Source organism: Astyanax mexicanus, chromosome 19 (genome assembly GCF_023375975.1).
Source record: "Astyanax mexicanus isolate ESR-SI-001 chromosome 19, AstMex3_surface, whole genome shotgun sequence".
In the NCBI taxonomy this organism is placed as follows: Eukaryota; Metazoa; Chordata; class Actinopteri; order Characiformes; family Acestrorhamphidae; genus Astyanax; species Astyanax mexicanus.
This window is the reverse complement of record NC_064426.1, coordinates 34,538,803-34,555,946: the sequence shown is the minus strand read 5'-3', so window position 1 is coordinate 34,555,946 and position 17,144 is coordinate 34,538,803. Positions and strand designations below refer to the sequence as shown.

At 39.8% G+C, this 17,144-nt stretch overlaps 1 protein-coding gene across 3 annotated transcripts; it reads left to right on the top strand.

The window, feature by feature from the left end:
- The first annotated feature begins 1,933 nt into the window (after nucleotides 1–1,933).
- Nucleotides 1,934–16,871, top strand: sh2b1 (SH2B adaptor protein 1). Of its 3 annotated transcripts, XM_049467927.1 has the most exons (11): nucleotides 3,245–3,659; nucleotides 4,032–4,087; nucleotides 6,036–8,174; nucleotides 8,468–8,569; nucleotides 8,754–8,845; nucleotides 9,159–9,241; nucleotides 9,424–9,576; nucleotides 9,710–9,921; nucleotides 11,078–11,252; nucleotides 12,339–12,429; nucleotides 13,873–13,980. In XM_049467927.1, exons 3-11 carry the CDS (start codon nucleotides 6,453–6,455, stop codon nucleotides 13,892–13,894), a joined length of 2,652 nt encoding a protein of 883 aa, XP_049323884.1. In that variant the 5' UTR covers nucleotides 3,245–3,659; nucleotides 4,032–4,087; nucleotides 6,036–6,452; the 3' UTR covers nucleotides 13,895–13,980. The 3 variants fall into 3 exon arrangements, with proteins under 3 accessions (XP_049323883.1, XP_022524243.2, XP_049323884.1); XM_049467926.1 differs by lacking the exons at nucleotides 3,245–3,659; nucleotides 12,339–12,429 and adding an exon at nucleotides 1,934–1,958 and having other exon boundaries at nucleotides 13,873–16,871; XM_022668522.2 differs by lacking the exon at nucleotides 12,339–12,429 and having other exon boundaries at nucleotides 3,244–3,659; nucleotides 13,873–16,871.
- Nucleotides 16,872–17,144: the final 273 nt, after the last annotated feature.

Genomic DNA, 17,144 nt, shown 5'->3' with positions numbered 1-17,144 from the left:
GTTTTACTATATCAACAACATTGTTTTTTTTAAGCATACTGAGATTATCATCAGTGCTTTAAGAACACAGACCCCTCTATGTGCTTCATCACAGAGTGTAAAAAAAACCTCTTTACTTGTTCGATGAACAGCACAAATAGGAAAAGAAACATTACTGGAGTATTTAAAATGCCGTTGGCCACTGCAAAAACATTGAAATAAATATTGTGAGATTTGTTTTTACCATATTGTTTTTTACTATGGTCATACTCTAGCTCTCATTATATTAGTGCATGAATGCATGAACTGGTCTTAATTTGGCAGGTAACTTAGATTTGCAGTGAGTTAGCATCCTGTTACAAAACATTTACCAAAACACCACAGACATACATACTGCATATCAAGGATATCATCACTGCTTAAAGAACACTGACCCAACTGTACAAGAGAGTGTGATTACACTAAAAATAAACACACTGGACACACAAGTGTCAAAGTAATACAATTGTAGTAATACACTTACAGGAATATGGAGCAATACACTGATTTTCCTTAAATAATGTTTTAGGAGCTAAATCTATGTAAAGTAATACACTTGTAGTAATACACTCACAGGAATCTTCTTTAGCATTCTTTTCACTGTCTCCCTGTTTGTGGTTCTGTTGCTGCTTTGGAAATTACACTATTATTCATTTGATTGTAGTGGAGAGTAAGTTTCTATTCACTTACCAAAAGGCACCCTAGTATAGAAAGCTGTGCCAAGTAATAATGCATAAGAAATTCCATTGATGTCTTACTTCAGGTGCATACTGCATACTACAGTGTTGTTCTCACATCCAGGCTCCATGTGCAGTGTATAATCCAGATAGGGCAATATTTAACATTACATAATTATACAAAAATACATATTGTGGAAATTATATCAGTGATAGACTTACCAATCCTATCAATCTCCGTAGACACCAGAGCCATGTTTACATTAGCACGATAGAATGTAATACTGTTTAAACGTGTAAAAGTACCCCAAATGAACGTGTTATATGGTTCATAAAGTTTTTTCCTAGATTAAGACCTGCATTCAGCAATAAGAGATAGGGAACAGTCCATGTGCAGTGTTTGATAGTTAGCAACATAAGTGCTGTAATCTCTGATGTAAGCATTTAAACTAATCTGACTGTGTATAAAAGATGAAAGTTAGCATCAAGTTTGATACAATGTAGATAACTGAAAATAATTTGATTTGGCAATAATAGGTTTATTTTAGTTACTTGGTGATATAAAGTCTACATGTTTAAAATACAATGAGATATATTACTGATCCTATATATTATACCATAACAATATATATTATTTAGTTATAGATGCAATTTTGATATAGATGAAAATTCAAAGTCACTTTTTACAATCTTCTGATTGGACCCTACTTGTTTTCTGAATTAATTAATTGTATACTATTAATAATTCCTATAAATAACACTACCTATTGTTCTCTACTCATAATATTACTTCTACTGAAAAGCTGCTACACTGATTTGCCTTAAATAATGTTTTTGGAGCTAAATCTATGTAAAGTAATAATACACTTGTAAAGCATCTTAATTTTTCTATTAGTGAAATATGTCTTTTAGTGACTGGAGACTTCTGTGTGGAGTGGAGAAAGAGCCTCGAACAGCCAATTAAAAGTCTGATTGTTTGTTTGGCCTACTTAACATATAGGTGACTAAGGTGCCCTTCTTCTGTGATGTAAATAACATGAACTAAAGATGATAATGACATTACCCTGTGAAATTTCCATGTGTACAAAGAAACACAGACACATGCACACAATTTACCTTTAGAGGAAGTATATGGGGGGAGGTTGGGGCACTTTGAGGGGTAAAAAGTCCAAACACACTGCTTGCTGTATTGGGCAGTTGCAACACTGGATCCAGCAACTTCTATCTATAGCTTGGGAGGTTGGGAAGATACAGAACATTATGGTATGTAAATTCAACATGCAATGCATTATGGTTCATCTTTGTTACATAAATTACAAGGGACTGTTTAAAATGACTTTTATTAACATTTGTTGAAAACTTACACAATTTGTCCAGAATTACATAATCAGAGGTGATATGCGGTCTGTTACAAAGAGAGTTAATAAGATGTTGTGATTTTGTGTACTGTAGCTTCCTGTTACTGTTACTACATTAAAATAAAAAAGAAACAAAAACAATATTTTGTCAGAAACATTTCTAATTTGTAGAAAAGCGAGTATGATTTAAAAATCAATGCAGTTTTAATAAAATGGGTATTAATTATCAAACTATGTTTGTATTTTGTTTTGATGATTTCAGACTTCAGTCTAATTGCGAACTACATGTATTCCAACTAGTATGAATGCTAGATATTTACTAGAAATATGCATTTAAGATATATGCAATTTGGGAAGTATAATATAATTAGAAATATTTACAGTTTGTGTGTTGACTAGTAATAACATGTCTAAATAGCTTTTATGTTAAGTTTTGTGGCCATTTAAGGCTAAATTCGAAAAAAAAAAATACAATTTTAAAGTATAAATCAATCATTTATTTTTTTCTGGATGGTATAGCAAAGCAATTTTCATTTCTGTCCCTCACAATCAATATTTCAGAAACATTTTTTTCTTGCCATTTTTGGATGTAACAAACATTGCAAGCATTGCATGTCACAAAATCTGATGGTATTATCCAGCCTAATTTTGTTACAAAATGCAAAATAAATAAATAAATTAGATAATCAATCAACTTTTTCCCATTTTTCCTAACATTCTAAATGGGATGGGCAGAAATGAAAATCTAAAAATTGTATTCACTATATAAAGAACAGAAAAATATTGGGGTGTTAAATCCTGTTTTTTTTTTTTTTTCAATTTTAGCCTTAAAGGTCAGAATATTGATAAATTAATAAACTGATATTGTTGATTTCTAAAACTAGAGTAAGTAGCTAGTAAGAATGTAACTTTGGATAAGTGAGTGGAATTCCATGTAAATTAGTGAAAAATTTTTATTGAGAATATTGTTTATTGAGAATACATTCTGGCAGTAAATATCTAGTAGAAATGGCTTTATAGATCTATAGATCTGATGATGATATTACAAGTAAAAAATATTGCTGACATCTGAAATATAATGTATTACTAAAGTGTGAGTTTTTACTGTAAAATCTGAGTTTTATTAAAACTGCTTCCATAATTCTCTCACTGAAATCCCCCTTCTCCTGCTCTTCACTTTCCCTGGCCCCCCAACCAACAACACTCTCTCCCACAATATCGCGAGAGACAGGCTGGGGCTGGAGGCAGAGAAATATTCATATTCTTAAAACAACAACAGAGCAATATACAGACGCCATAAACAGCCGCAACAGCTACCATGAGGTTAATGAACACGTTCACGCTTAAACGATGTGAACCGTTGATTAGATAAGGCGGTGTAGAGTGGGATGAGGAGTGATATTTAGGGCAGCAGCACTGGTTTGTTGCTTATACGGCTAGCGAGCTATGTAGCTAGTTAGCTGTGTGGCTAACGTTTGTTAGCTATTTACAAGATAGCTAGCTTAGTTAGGTAATTTGCGGATAGTGGATAGCTAGCTAGCTTAGTTAGCTGGCTGGCTAGCTAGCTAGTTTTTGAGGATTGCGAATGCCGTTTGTCTCCAACAAGGTAGGTGAAAGTAGGGACGTGTTTTGCGCTGTAAGATTAAATAGCAAGCTAGTTGGCTAACAGAGCACAAATCTAGCTAGCTAACCTAGCTGTTTTAAAAGCAAAAGTTGTTCAGTTAGCACGTAAGCTAACATAGATAGCTAGCATATTGACATTATTAGCAGGTTGTTGGGCTAGCTAGCATTAGTTAGCTCGCTGTACTTTTACTGCAGTAATGTGACAACACAGCGCTGCTCTTTAGCTAGCTGGAGCTTAATTTCTCAGGTTAGCCACTGATTACATGACAGCTGTGGTAGTTAGATGTGTTATCGCAGCCAGGCCCGTGTGAGAGGCTGATCTGTTTTTTCTGCTTTCTTCTCCATCCAACGTTAGCGGAGCCCCAGCACAAGAAAAGCAGCGGTCTCGAGTTACACACGGAGCCGAAAATGGTGAGTGAAGCCCGGCTCGTTTCTGATGTTTTGCTAGCAGAGCAGCTTTTGGGGTGAACTTGCTGTAGTTATTATTTTGGTGTCAACAACCTTGCTTTTGGCTGTCTACATGACGAACTTAGCAACCTAGTCTAATACCCTAGCTTACTAGTTATATATCATTTAAAGAAGCGACTTCTCTCGATATTGATAATGATTAGTGTTGTAGTCGACTTATCTAACATAAGTTTTTATTAGTCGATTAGTCAACAATTATTTCTGATATGCTCTTCATCTCTGCATGCTGTGGGTACGGCTCCTGTTTATTTTCTATTATTTTTAAACTATAAAAACAGCTGAATGTTAACATTGTCCTTTACATGTAGAAAGTGCTGCTATTTAGTGAGGAAATATTAAATCTGTTTTACCCCTCGTCCTTCTACCTTTACGTTTCTTTTCGAATACAACTAATTCCCAGTGCAACTTATCAATGATTAGTCGACAATAATAATTGGGAGTAAACAAATCTCTATAATCAACGTTATATCGACTAATCGTTACAGCCCTATAGACTACATTTGCAAATCTCATCTGTTGTCAAGCTGACTTACACTAAACACAAGTAGCTAGGTTAGCTCTCTAATTAGCTGGGTAATTTAATGTTAGTTAACTTAGCTAGCTGCCTTATAAACTAAATATTTAGTGGTGTGAAGATAAGTATCTTGCTGATTTCACGTCGCTCAGTCACCTGCCAAAAAACATGAATAAATGGTATAAATCATTGCTGCCCACCATTCACTGCCGTCTATATTTAACTTTACATGGACTCCTAATGAGCTATTATGTCTATATTGCTGCCATTGTTGTTATAGTAATAGTAAAAACTATCATTAACCATCATTACTTTCATTGTACTCATTATATTCTTTGCCCCACTGTTATTATTGTAGCAGTACACCTGAAGACCTATCAGTAAAACACATGCATGTGGTGATACAGTGATTTATTTTTTCCAATAATTTACAATTAGGATCTAATCAGAGGAGTTCCTTCTGTGAGACTTATTTCTTCCTCCAGTTTTGATGAAGATCTTTATGTTCTGTGCAAAGTTTTATCATTCTGATCATCACACAGAGTTTTTGAAGCTACTTCATGACAGCATCATTTGTAAAAACCTATTATTTATTTTTATTTAATCTGTGTTCTTTTTTACATTTTAATATATGGTAATCAAAAATATAGCCAGGTTAAACAAGATTAGTCGGAAGTAAAAGCTGCCCCATCATGCTGTTTATTTTATGTTGTGCTGTCATTTCAGATGGTTTTCTGAGAATAGTGATGAGGCATGCCCTTGTGGTGTTTATATACTGGGTGTTTTTAACATTTGACTCATTCAGACAGTTCTTAGGGAATGATGTAGAGCACACACTGTCTTCTGGTAAGGGAGACAGGTTTATATGAGAACTTTCTTATACAAATATGGATGACATAATATACATATTGTGAACATTCTAATCTGAGAGAGATTTTAGCCATCAGTTTGCTCTGTTTACAAAATTAAATATATTTATAATAGCCTGGTATTAATTTTGGACTCTGTAAAATACTAATGCTGGCAATAGCAGGAATGTTAGCTAAGAGAACTAAAGAACTTTAATTGATAATTGATCATTACCATAAAGTAGCTAATTTGCCCACTGTTCACTTCCATCATATTTCACTTTTTACCAGGTAATTTTAATGTTTTTCTTATCATTATTAGTAGTTCTACTGTTAATAGTCTTTAAGTTAGTTTTAACTGATAAAAAATATCTCTGCCTTCTGGTGATTTTCTGTCATTTCCATGTGTAAGCTGTAAGACACAGTGACTCACAGTGCATGCATACGTAATAATTGGTTTGCTTGTTTAACCTTTTGTCCAGTTTTTGTGTAGGTAAATCATGATTTTTTTTTTTCCGTCTTATTGCAGGCCATGGATCGGTTCCACTGGTTGCTTTTAGGGCCTTGAAAAACAAGACCACCAGAGGAATAAAAAGCATCAAGACTAGTCCTGCATCATCTTTCTGATGTTTTCTGAAGAGACTCAGCATGCTGATGCCTATGTATAAATTAGCACGTGTTGCTTCATGCAGTGTGCAGGAACTGTTCTAGAGCAGCTTAAACATCTAGTACAATCACTTTTTAAATGGAAGTCGACCATCATCATTTCTCACTTCTTGGCCCATCGCATTTCCCGGAATTACGAGCTGTTTCAAACATTACCCGATGAACAGAGCGTGCCACTCCCTTGACCCGTCAGGTTTTGACAATTTGCCTGATCCTTGATCAAAAGGTTTCAGTGATTAGTCGCCAAATCACCATAAATCAGTCTCTCAGTTAGTCAGTTATGAACGGCTCGCTCTTAACCCCGCCCAGCCCAAGGGCCACAGCAAGTTCCTCCCCTCTTCCCCCATCTCCATCTCCTTCTCCATCCCCTCCATCTCCCTCCCTGCTGCCTCTTTCTCCACGTCCTCCACCTTTACCCCCTCCAGCTCCTGCCAACCAGCCTCTGTCTTCTCTCTCAGACACGCCTACTCCCTCGCCCTCTCCATGCCTTAGCTGGACCGAGTTCTGTGAGCTTCATGCCCGGGTAGCGGCTGGTGATTTTGCCCGGCATTTTCGAGCCTTTTTGCTGGAGAACCCGCATTACTCCCCAGATTCTGCTGCTGCTTTCTGTCGCCGCTTCACAGATCGATTCGTTCGACATTTCGAGAGTGAACTGGAAGGAAGCGGTGCTGGAAGGGATGGGACTGGGAGTTGGGTTGCCCAGTCAGATGCGACGTCATTGGAAGAGGAGGCAACATCTCCGCCACTTTTGCCACCTGAGGCTGCAGCTCCCTGCCCGCCTACTCACATTCGGGCTCCGCCAAAGCCCCTGACAGTTCGACCAGGATTGGACATCCGAGGTGGTGAGCGTTTCCAGAACCCAGCAGCTTTTCAGGATTCATATGCTCACACACAGATTCTTCCCCCTTCATCGTCATCATCTTGCTCCTCATCGATGGGTGGCAACAATGGACGGAGGGAAGACAGATTGACGGTTAAGCAGTGTCCCAGCAACTTGCCTGGGAACGGAGACGTAGAAGAGGAGGAGAACAGTTGGGTGGGACCTGTGACTGGAGAGGAGGCGGAGTCAGACGAGCAAGCAGGAAAGGATGGAGAGGCAGAGGGTGGGGCTCTAACTGACAGAGCTGATGGCAGCCAGACTCCATTAAGCCCCACCTCTGGTGTACAGTTGAACTCTGACTCTAAAGGCAATGGCACACCAATGGGGGGTCACTCCAAAAACAAACTGAAGAAGCGCTTCTCTTTGCGCAGCGTGGGCCGGAGCGTTCGGGGGAGTGTGCGAGGCATCCTGCACTGGCGCAGCTCCTCCAGTGATTCCCCCCAGAACTGTGGCCCCTCAAACCCGGCACAGCTGCCCACCAGCTACAGCTACACTACAGGCCTGCAAGACGGCAAGCGGAGCTCAGGCTCCCAGGCTGTCCCGGCCTCTCTCCCTGTTTCTCTTTCCCTTCCTCTCTCCCTGCCCCACTCTTCCTCATCCTCCCTGCCCCCTTCTTCGTCCAGCAGCGCCACATCCCTCTCGCTTTCTGAAGCTCGTGATCGGAGAAGAAGTAACGGTGAAGGTGAAAAGGAGAAGTGGAGTCACAGACTGGAGAAACTACGTCTGTCCCGATCTCCTCCACCCACCCTGCCAACCACCTTGGGACCTTCTTCAGGGCTGTTACCCTCGGCCTTGCCCCCAAGCAGCGCGTCAGCTCCAAGGAAGACGGGTAGGCTTGTCCGAGAGGGAGGAGTTACTGTCTTTTCAACGTCAGATGAGTTTGCGGCCTCTCACGGTTTTCCAGGCTTTTCCTTTGGGCTGCTCCATCACGGTACGGACAACAACACAGCCTCTGGTACAGGTGCAGGGCAGACAGGTGGAGTGCAGCCTCTGGTCACAGGGGGGGGTATAGGTGGACGGGGCTCACGCTGGCACAAGTGTCGACTGGTTCTAAAAGAGAGAGACAAGGAAGGAGGAGAGAGGGGGGAGGAGTACTTCCTGGAGTTTTACATCCCTCCCAAGGTAATTGAACCAACATTCTGAACAGTGTGCCCGATTTCATAAATATGAGGTTTGATTAAAAACAAGTCATGTTTTATTGTCAACAAAAAAAGTACACCATGTTATACTATGAGTTTGCTGAAAACTTTTCTTAAATCTAGATATTACTAATGTAACAGCAACATATGGAGGCTGTTTGATTTCTAAAGAGAGTAAAAGCTCATGCTTGTTTAGTGATTCTACAAATCCAGGTACTGTAGTTGGAATCATATGAAATCGCAGCAAATGAAATGTTTTCTGATCTTACTCTCCAGTCATCCAAACCCAGGCTGACTATACCATGCTGCTCCATTGTTGATGTAAGGAGCACCACAGCTCTTGAGGTTCCAGACAAGGAGAACACTTTCCTTCTGCAGGTATATCTGTACAATCATACCCTATACTTTATTTTTGTTTCTATTGTTGTCACACTGCTTGTGTGATTGCTTAGAATTTCTTCTAACCAGGTTTAAAAATCTGTGAAAGCCATTCATTGTGCAACCTGCTCCTTCCATGATTTAACTTAATGTTTATTTTCCCTTTCGTCCTGTGTAATTTCAGTTGGAAGGACAGGTGCAGTATGTAATCGAGACCCGAGATGCAGTTCAGATGAGATCTTGGCTGAGTGACATCAGGAATGGCATCTGTCTAAGGTAACATAGATACATACCTCCAATTAATATTCAATATTTTGACCAAATAAATACTAAACTGTTGATAGTGTATGCTTGTTTTATGACAAGTGAAAATTGAGAAATGTAAGCTTTAAAATGTTGCTTACTTTATTTTAAATATAAAATACATATTGTGTAGTCACTCTTCAGGTCCAAAATAATTCTGACCAACATCACAGTTACAATAATAGAACACATTTGTAGGTGGAGGATTTAATTAACCAGTCATAACCAGTGATAACTAGTAGAGCTGGTCATAGTGCATGAATTACAACGTGACCTTTGTTCCTAGTGAGCAAGACGACATTGAGGGTGTGTGTGGAGCACAGACAGACCTCAGTGGAACACCTGAATTCAGTGATCGCCTGTCTCAAGGTCAGTGAGTTATGTGTGCAACCACATCATTTAGAGAATCAAAAGGTACACAGTGTATTACTTTTTTTCATAGCATAAAATCGCCATTGAGTTTTTCCATTACAACTTAAATTATATATTTGTTTATATTGTGCTGATTAAGACTGGAAATTAAACATAAGATGTTTGATTTTTATCTGCAGTGTGTTATGGAGGTGTTGGTGGTTCCCCTCTGTTGGAGCCCCTGCCTCCTGAGTTGCCACCCCGTGCCCCTCTCGATGAAACTGATAGCCGACTGCTGGGTGGAGGCGGAGCTAGCCTCGGTACGCCGTTTGCAGAGACTCCTGATGCCACAGGTATTCACACACTGTCACTGGAATGGACTTGATGTCAAAACCACTTTGAGGTGTTGAGAGCAGTATCTGTGTAGTCACTCAAATAGGTACTAAAAAACATGGATGTCCTCATTGAGCTATTTTTCCTCGTTAGGGTCCTTCCTGTTCTCAGAGGGCTCGGTGGCAGAGCCAGTGGAGCACCCACTGAGCGAATGTCAGTGGTTCCATGGCACGCTCTCCCGACTAAAGGCTGCACAGTTGGTACTGGCCGGTGGTTTGGCAAGCCACGGAGTCTTCCTGGTGCGGCAGAGTGAGACGCGGCGTGGAGAGTATGTTCTCACCTTCAACTTCCAGGGCAAAGCTAAGGTGAGTTTGGAATAACACATTTATAACCTAACATTTTTCTAGAAAAGGTTTACAAACAAGCCTTTGTGTGTAAAGTGCTGTAATTTCCATTCAGAATGCTGTATGGGGCAGAACTATAGTTATAGAGTGTGGAGTTACTATTGACATGTTGCTATACGATCAGTTTACATTATTTTAGCATCATGACATATTTTTATTAAGTTGCATAATTAATTGTGGTTACATTCAGTTAAAAATGTGCATTCGGCACATTCGGTTCGGCAAGTTTTCACCAAAAAAATAGGTTCTGGAACCAGAAATGTTCGTTCGCAGTGGGAACCAAAGAATACTAGGTTTTTTTCATTGTGAACCTTGACCACTTCTGTTCACCGCCATTGTGCAACACCCTCTGTTAATGACGTATGATGTGACGTTTTGACAGTTCCACTAAAACTGGTGGAAAAGCGCCAGAGGAGGTCTCAATCCGTATCTACTCAACCATGGTCTTGTTCATCTGTAGTATGAAAACACTTTTTTGAGGGTTCGGCTTTTCGGACCAAGTACAGGAAGTACACCGACTTCATAATCAACCTTCTACAGACCAATTAATGTAAAGTATAGAGAGACGCAGCCCACTTAGCTAATAACTCTTACTAAACTGTAGTGTGAAAGCAAAACTAACTGGACAAAATGTACACAATGTAACAAAGACACAAACCTTGGTTTCCGGCGTGAAACTCCCTTAAGCATGTATAATAGCATTGTAACTAAACATGGAGCAATCAGTGTTTTAGGGCCAATACCGATTCCCGATTATTTTTGGCACACTTCTGCCTTTTGACTTATAACTTTTCAGGCAAACTTGGTAATGCAGTTTCATACAGGCTTCTATAGCTTTCTGTGCATTGTTTCCTAATTTGAAATGTAATTTTCTGCATGTAATCAGCCAATTTAAAGTATGCTGGCAGTGCAGGACAAGGAATTGGCTCTAAGAATTGGTTAGAATTTTTTTCTGATTGAATATTTGGACTGAAAATTGGCTGAACCTGGTACATAGTCAATTAGGATCCCATCTCTTGTCATAACTTCTGTTGATTCTTTTTACTGTTTTTATTTATTTTTTAATCCCTATTCTTTAATATCTATGCTAATATGTTAGTTTCTCTCTCCTCTGCAGCACTTACGTCTCTCTCTGAATGAGGACGGCCAGTGTCGCGTGCAGCATCTCTGGTTCCAGTCCATCTTTGACATGCTGGAGCACTTCCGGGTGCACCCCATCCCCTTGGAGTCTGGGGGAGCCTCTGACGTCACCCTCATCAGCTTTGTGGGCGCAACAGCTGTCCGGCAGCCAGGTACCCACACCCGGGGTCAGCCTTGAAGGGGTTATAGGGCTTGGATGCTTGGGTATGGTAACACACAAAGGGTGCTTTAGGCAGGAGTAGTATTTTGAAAACCATTCAACATATTGGCAGAAGTCAGAATGTGTTTGCTTTCTACATTGTGCTTATGTGCTTTTATGACTATATGGATGCAAAATTGCAGTATCTAAGTACTGCTGGCTATTGCATGAGTTATGAGAATGTAATTTGGCTGAAATTATATAAAGTCACTTCCAGCCACAAAGCCATGGCATGCTTTTCAGCACTGTGTGTAACTGTTCAGTTTGACCGCACACATGCAAATACATATACAGCTCCATTCATGTGAGGAAATGTTGCAGTTTGCTGGCTGTGCATGGCTTGTTTTTTTATTGTGATGTTGATGTCTGGATTTTTTTCAGTACGTGTGGCCTGTTTTCTTCTCTTCTTTCTTTCCTGAAGTCCCCTGACCTCCCTAAATTAATCTGCTTCCATTCTGTTGTCTTCTTGCACTTTTCTCCCTTTAAAACTGTTTTTTTTTTTTTTTTTTTTTTTTTATTACTTTTTTCTTGCTTCATCCTTTTTTTGTCCCCCCATTCTCTTTCTTTTATTACTGTAAAAATCTAATCTAAAAATTGCTAAAAAAAATTCTAAGAATATTCAAGTTACATTTTTTCAAATGATTTTTGCTTATCCATAGTGACTTGCATTTGAATCTATTTAATTTTATTTTTATTCCAAACCACAGATGACTTATTCAAACCAAACTCATTCCTACACTTTTATTCCTCTATCCCCCCACACTCCTAAATTCATAGCCATGTCTTTGCTCACTGCTTTTTGCTATCATGCTATCATCTTCTACACTCTTTGTCTCTTGTGCTCTTGACCTATTTGATCTACTTCTCAACTTTTCTGGATTCCACTCACCTTACTCTCTCTCCAAGCCTCATGCACCAACCCCTGCTCCACCCCTTCCAATATCCTACCTCCTTGCCACAGGCCCCTCGCCCTGCCAGCGCAGACCAAAGCTCTAAATGGCTGTCTCTGTTGTTGTTTGTCGTTGGGTCATCTTCGCAGGCCGGGACAGGGCAGGCAGCCGGCCCACAGTCTGTGATGTCATCACCACGCGCCACCCTGACTCTCCATCAACCCCCATCTCTGACTGTGTGTAAGTGAGACCAGATTTAAGACAGAGAGAAAGGCAGGTAGCGGGAATTACACAGAAAGACTAAAAATAGCACTGTGGTGAAGATCTAGAGGGACTGAAGGAGCAGAATATATACAGATACTGAGAAAACCAACTAGTTTAAAGACTGAAAGAATATTTTAGTGTACAGTCAGTTCGTCTGGATAAAAAAAAAATTTGAGCTATTGTTAAAGCTGCATTTATTTTTACGATTTTATTAAAATGGCCTGTGAAAATATTATATGTCATGACATTGAACATCTTCATGGTAATAGGCTCTATGCTAGATTTAGACAGATCCTTAAAACAAACAGTGCTGTTAAATGAGTGTTCCTTCCAATCTGAGGCTACTCCAAAATAGTGTATAGGTAATAAGGAGATCCAGCTTAGAAAACAGGAAAGGGAAGAGAAGTAAAGGTGGAGTAATAGAGAGATGGGAGGGAGTGGAGCAGCAGCTCATCTGTTCACCTCGGAGCACATCTGTCTGCCTAACGTTCCATTCACAGCTGGATTTCAGTTGCATAGATCCATCCTTTTGTGACCTTTCGTCACCAGATAACATTGAACATTGCTCACTGTAGCTTGTGTTTATCATACGACAGTTCTGCTCAATACTGCCTTCCATGTTTAAACCTATGATGTCACGTCTTATGTCACACATTTAACAGACGACAAGCTCTTTCTCCACAAAAAAAGTTTTACATTAGCATATATATGTTTTATTTCAGGTTGTGTTAAATATATCTAAAGGTGCTTTGTGGAGACAGGGTGTTTGCAGTCTGTGTTATGTGTTGACCAATTTCATTATTGGGGAACATGCATGTGTTTTCCCTTGATCCCTCATTTATGTTTCTCTCTCTTTTTCTCTCTCTCTCTCTCGCTTTCTCTCTCTCTCTCACGCTCTCTCTCTCTGTCTTGTCGTTTTAATGAAACTTCCTATCCTTATATATATATCGGACATTACTTTCATCTCTAAATCCCAACTTGGTTTTATGCTTCTCTTCTCTTCTCTTCTCTTTTCTTGTATCTTTCTTTATCCCTCTCTTGGTCTGTCATCTTTCTATCTCTCTTTCTCACACTCTTTCTCTATTTCTCTGTCCATTGTTTTGGGTCTGCATCCCTCCTTTAATGTCTCTCTCTCAATCTCTCAACCTGTATTTCTCTCTTTCTCTTTCTTTGTCTATCTCTTGCTCCATCACAATATCTCTTTCTCTCTCTCAATCTCAATTTTTTTCAATCTATACCTGTCTCTTGCTCACTATCTGTCTCAATCTTTTGACCTCTTCTCTCTCTCTCTCTCTGTCTCTCAATCTGTATCTGTATACCTCTCTGTGTCTCACTCTCTCTTTCAATCTCCCATTTCTCTCAATCTATCTCTCTCTCTCTCTCTCTCTCTCTTTATCTCTCTCCCTCTTACACATACAGACTTGAGCAGCAGACCCCGTAGCCCCCCTCAACCCCCTCCGCCCCCTCTCCCGCCCGGACGCCCGCCGCCCCCCACGCCCCCTCAGGAGCGGGGCAGCGACCCAGAGCCTGCCGGAGGAGGAGGGGGTGCAGCGGGCAGCGGGACGGACGAGTGTGAGGACCGAGAGAGGGACGTGCCCCTCCGCCAGCTGGAAGGAGCGGAGGGCGAGGAGAGAGAGGGAGGCCGGGCGCGAGCCATCGACAACCAGTACTCCTTCTTCTGAGAGTGGAACAGGAGAGCCAGTCACAATCAGTATTTTTCACTTTGTAGGAAGAGACGAACTCAAGGGGGCGGGTGAGGAACAGAGTTACTAACACTATATATAATTAAAAAAAACAACAACAAAAAAAAAAGCTTGCAAAGAGCGAGAGAGAGACGGAGGGAGATGTACACACTCAAACACACACGCACACACACACAGAAACACATGAACACACTGACCACTGAAAGGGTGACATACAAAACACTAAAGTAAACGGTACACTAACTGGAGCTCAGCTAAAAACATGTTGGTCAATGTTACACTACTTTTTTTTTCTTTTCATTTTTTTAAGTGTGTCTCAGTATTAAACGTTCCTCACCTGGTTCTGTTGCATAGGGATGCAGCAGCTGCTGCAGCGGTACTGTTCTTTCACCTCGTGCAATCACACTGGATGGTACTCTGCCACCACGTGGTGCTATCATTTACACACACACAAACAGATAAACCTTTCATATTTTTCTTCATCCAGCAGCACTCTTAGGGGTATAGGTTTTTGGTAAGTTGTTTTGTGCTTTCATTTGTATTTCATGTTTTTTTTTTCAAAACAACCCAAACTCAAACTCATCTCTGTGTCCGTGGATACGATAAGGTACGACAAAACAGATGTTAAACATCTCCGTGGATGTCATTACCTCAGTCCTGTGGTTATACGTCTCTCATACTCCTCAAGACTGATGCTGCACCCAAAACCACACACTACCACATTCTACTAATGAATGCACTTCTACATAGCTGGTTTGCTGTTTTGGCATACTGGTATTCAGTGTGGTAGTGTTCCGGTGTGGCTGCAACCCGAGCTATCTGATCTGGGGCGACCCTTTTCCCCTTGGAGAAAAGGGGGCTGATCCCAGATCAGTGGCCTTACATAGAGACGTTTGAAGTGTTTTGAAGTGAGCCTTGAGCTCTCATTCGCTGCCCCCTGCTGGAGGGTGCACCTCATTAAGCTATAGGATCAGCATTTTCTCAACCAATCCGCTGTGTGGCTCATCTGTGGTATGCTGGCATTCGTGCCAGTCACTCTTTTTTCCGTGGATATGTCTGGGTCAGGTCATTGGAATGTCGGTTAACATGGAGAACAGGGCTGAATGATACTGAACAACAAATCAGCAAGCAGGTTACACAGATACTATTCTTAAATCGAGCTGAAAAGTCTGTAAAGAGTGTGTTGAGAGGGGGAGTTGAGGAAATAGGCCAGTATTCAGATTAACCCAAGTGAACAAGTGTATTCCATTTAATTTCAGTGGCACTGATATGTATGTAAAATCCATTATTTTAATCAATCTCCAAAATGGCAACTTTAGGCAACAAATTTTCTGCACTGCACATTTTAAAGGGCCCTTCAATCTCAATCAGTTGGTCCTTCAGCCCCCCCCCACCCCCCTGGAAGATCTACACATACAGGTGTAATGATACCTGTATTTGTACTAATTTGTACACTTTGTGTTCACTTCATATTCATAAGGAAATTAGCACATTAAATCTGAGTGCTAAAACCCAATGGCAGCATACCACAGATATGGAAAAACGTGATTTGAGTTGGAAATACTGAACCTCCATCTCTAATGTCAGGATACAGTCCCTCTCTCTGTCTCTCTGTATCTCTCTCTCTTTCTCTCTGTCTATATCCAACACCTGCACTTCTTCAATTATATAGTCATGTTAGCTTTTTTATTTGTTTCATGTCCCTCTTTCTAAATACTCTCCGTGTATCTCGTGTTCCCCTTTTAATCTCTCATCTCTCTTGTCTTGTACAAACACACTCACACACACATACACTGTTTTTACTTTTATTTGTGAGTTTGTTTTAGTGGTGGAGTCCAGAGGAGGGAGAGAGAATGTCATTTCATTTACAAGAGAAATAGTTTCTTATTGATTATGCTGACAAGGATGGTAATAATTATGATAGTAATAATTCTCTAAATAATAGTATTAATTTTATTTTTTATTTGTTTGTTTTTTAAGAAAATGCCTTTTGTTGTATGTCATTTACTATACGTATGCATAATATTTGTTCTCCAGATTTTTTTGAGTTCTAAATATTTTTTGTGCCTTTATATCGCTTGTAAGCTTGTAATCTCCCTCAGCCTGTCCCACTACAGTTTCCTCACGTTTAAAGAAAATGTAAAAAAAAAAAAAAGACTACAAAAAAAAAGAAGACAAGGATGAAACAGCCCTTATCTCCCGTGCCTTTTCTGTGTTACATTATTTCCCTTCATTCTGTGCCAGTCTTGGTTTTGTGCCTGTCTGTTTCGCCATGTCCAGCAGTTTTAGTGCCTGCCCTTTACCTCCCTACTCCCTTTTTCTTCATGCAATCATTATATCCCACCAACTTTCTCTGTCATCTTTATTTGTTATATCGCTGTATTTCCCTCTATTACTTTTTTTCTGTCTTCTCTACCCCACACCCTATCCTACTCCTATTTTTGAACTTCTATTTGTGCCTTTTCTCTCTCTCTCTTTCTCTCTCTCTCTGTTATTCTCTTTCACTCTCTCTCTCTCTTTCTCTCTCTCTGTGCTGGGACCGTGTGTTGAGGTGGACAGTGTTGTCCACTCTGTGTAATTAGTTTCAGGTACTACATTGAATTTAATAATAATAATAAATAATAATGATGATGATAATAATAATAATAATAATGGTGGTGATGATAATGATGATGATGATGATAATACAATATAATATAAATATACTGAAACAAAGTGTCTGGAGTCATGTCTCTTTGTGTAACTAGTGCTAAGTTTATTTTTAGTTGTTTATTTTTTAGTGTTGACAGGTGACTTCCATAAATTAAAGGTATGCTTCTCAAATAAATCACATTTACAGCTTTATGATGTTGTAAAAGATAGTGTTATAATAGGTCATATGGAATAGGTCACCAACTTTTAAGCAAGTTGTGAAAAAAAAAGAATCTGCTTACTATGCTTACTCTTCGTCTTGGCAGCTTCAATGACAATATAGAAGTGCTTTGTAGT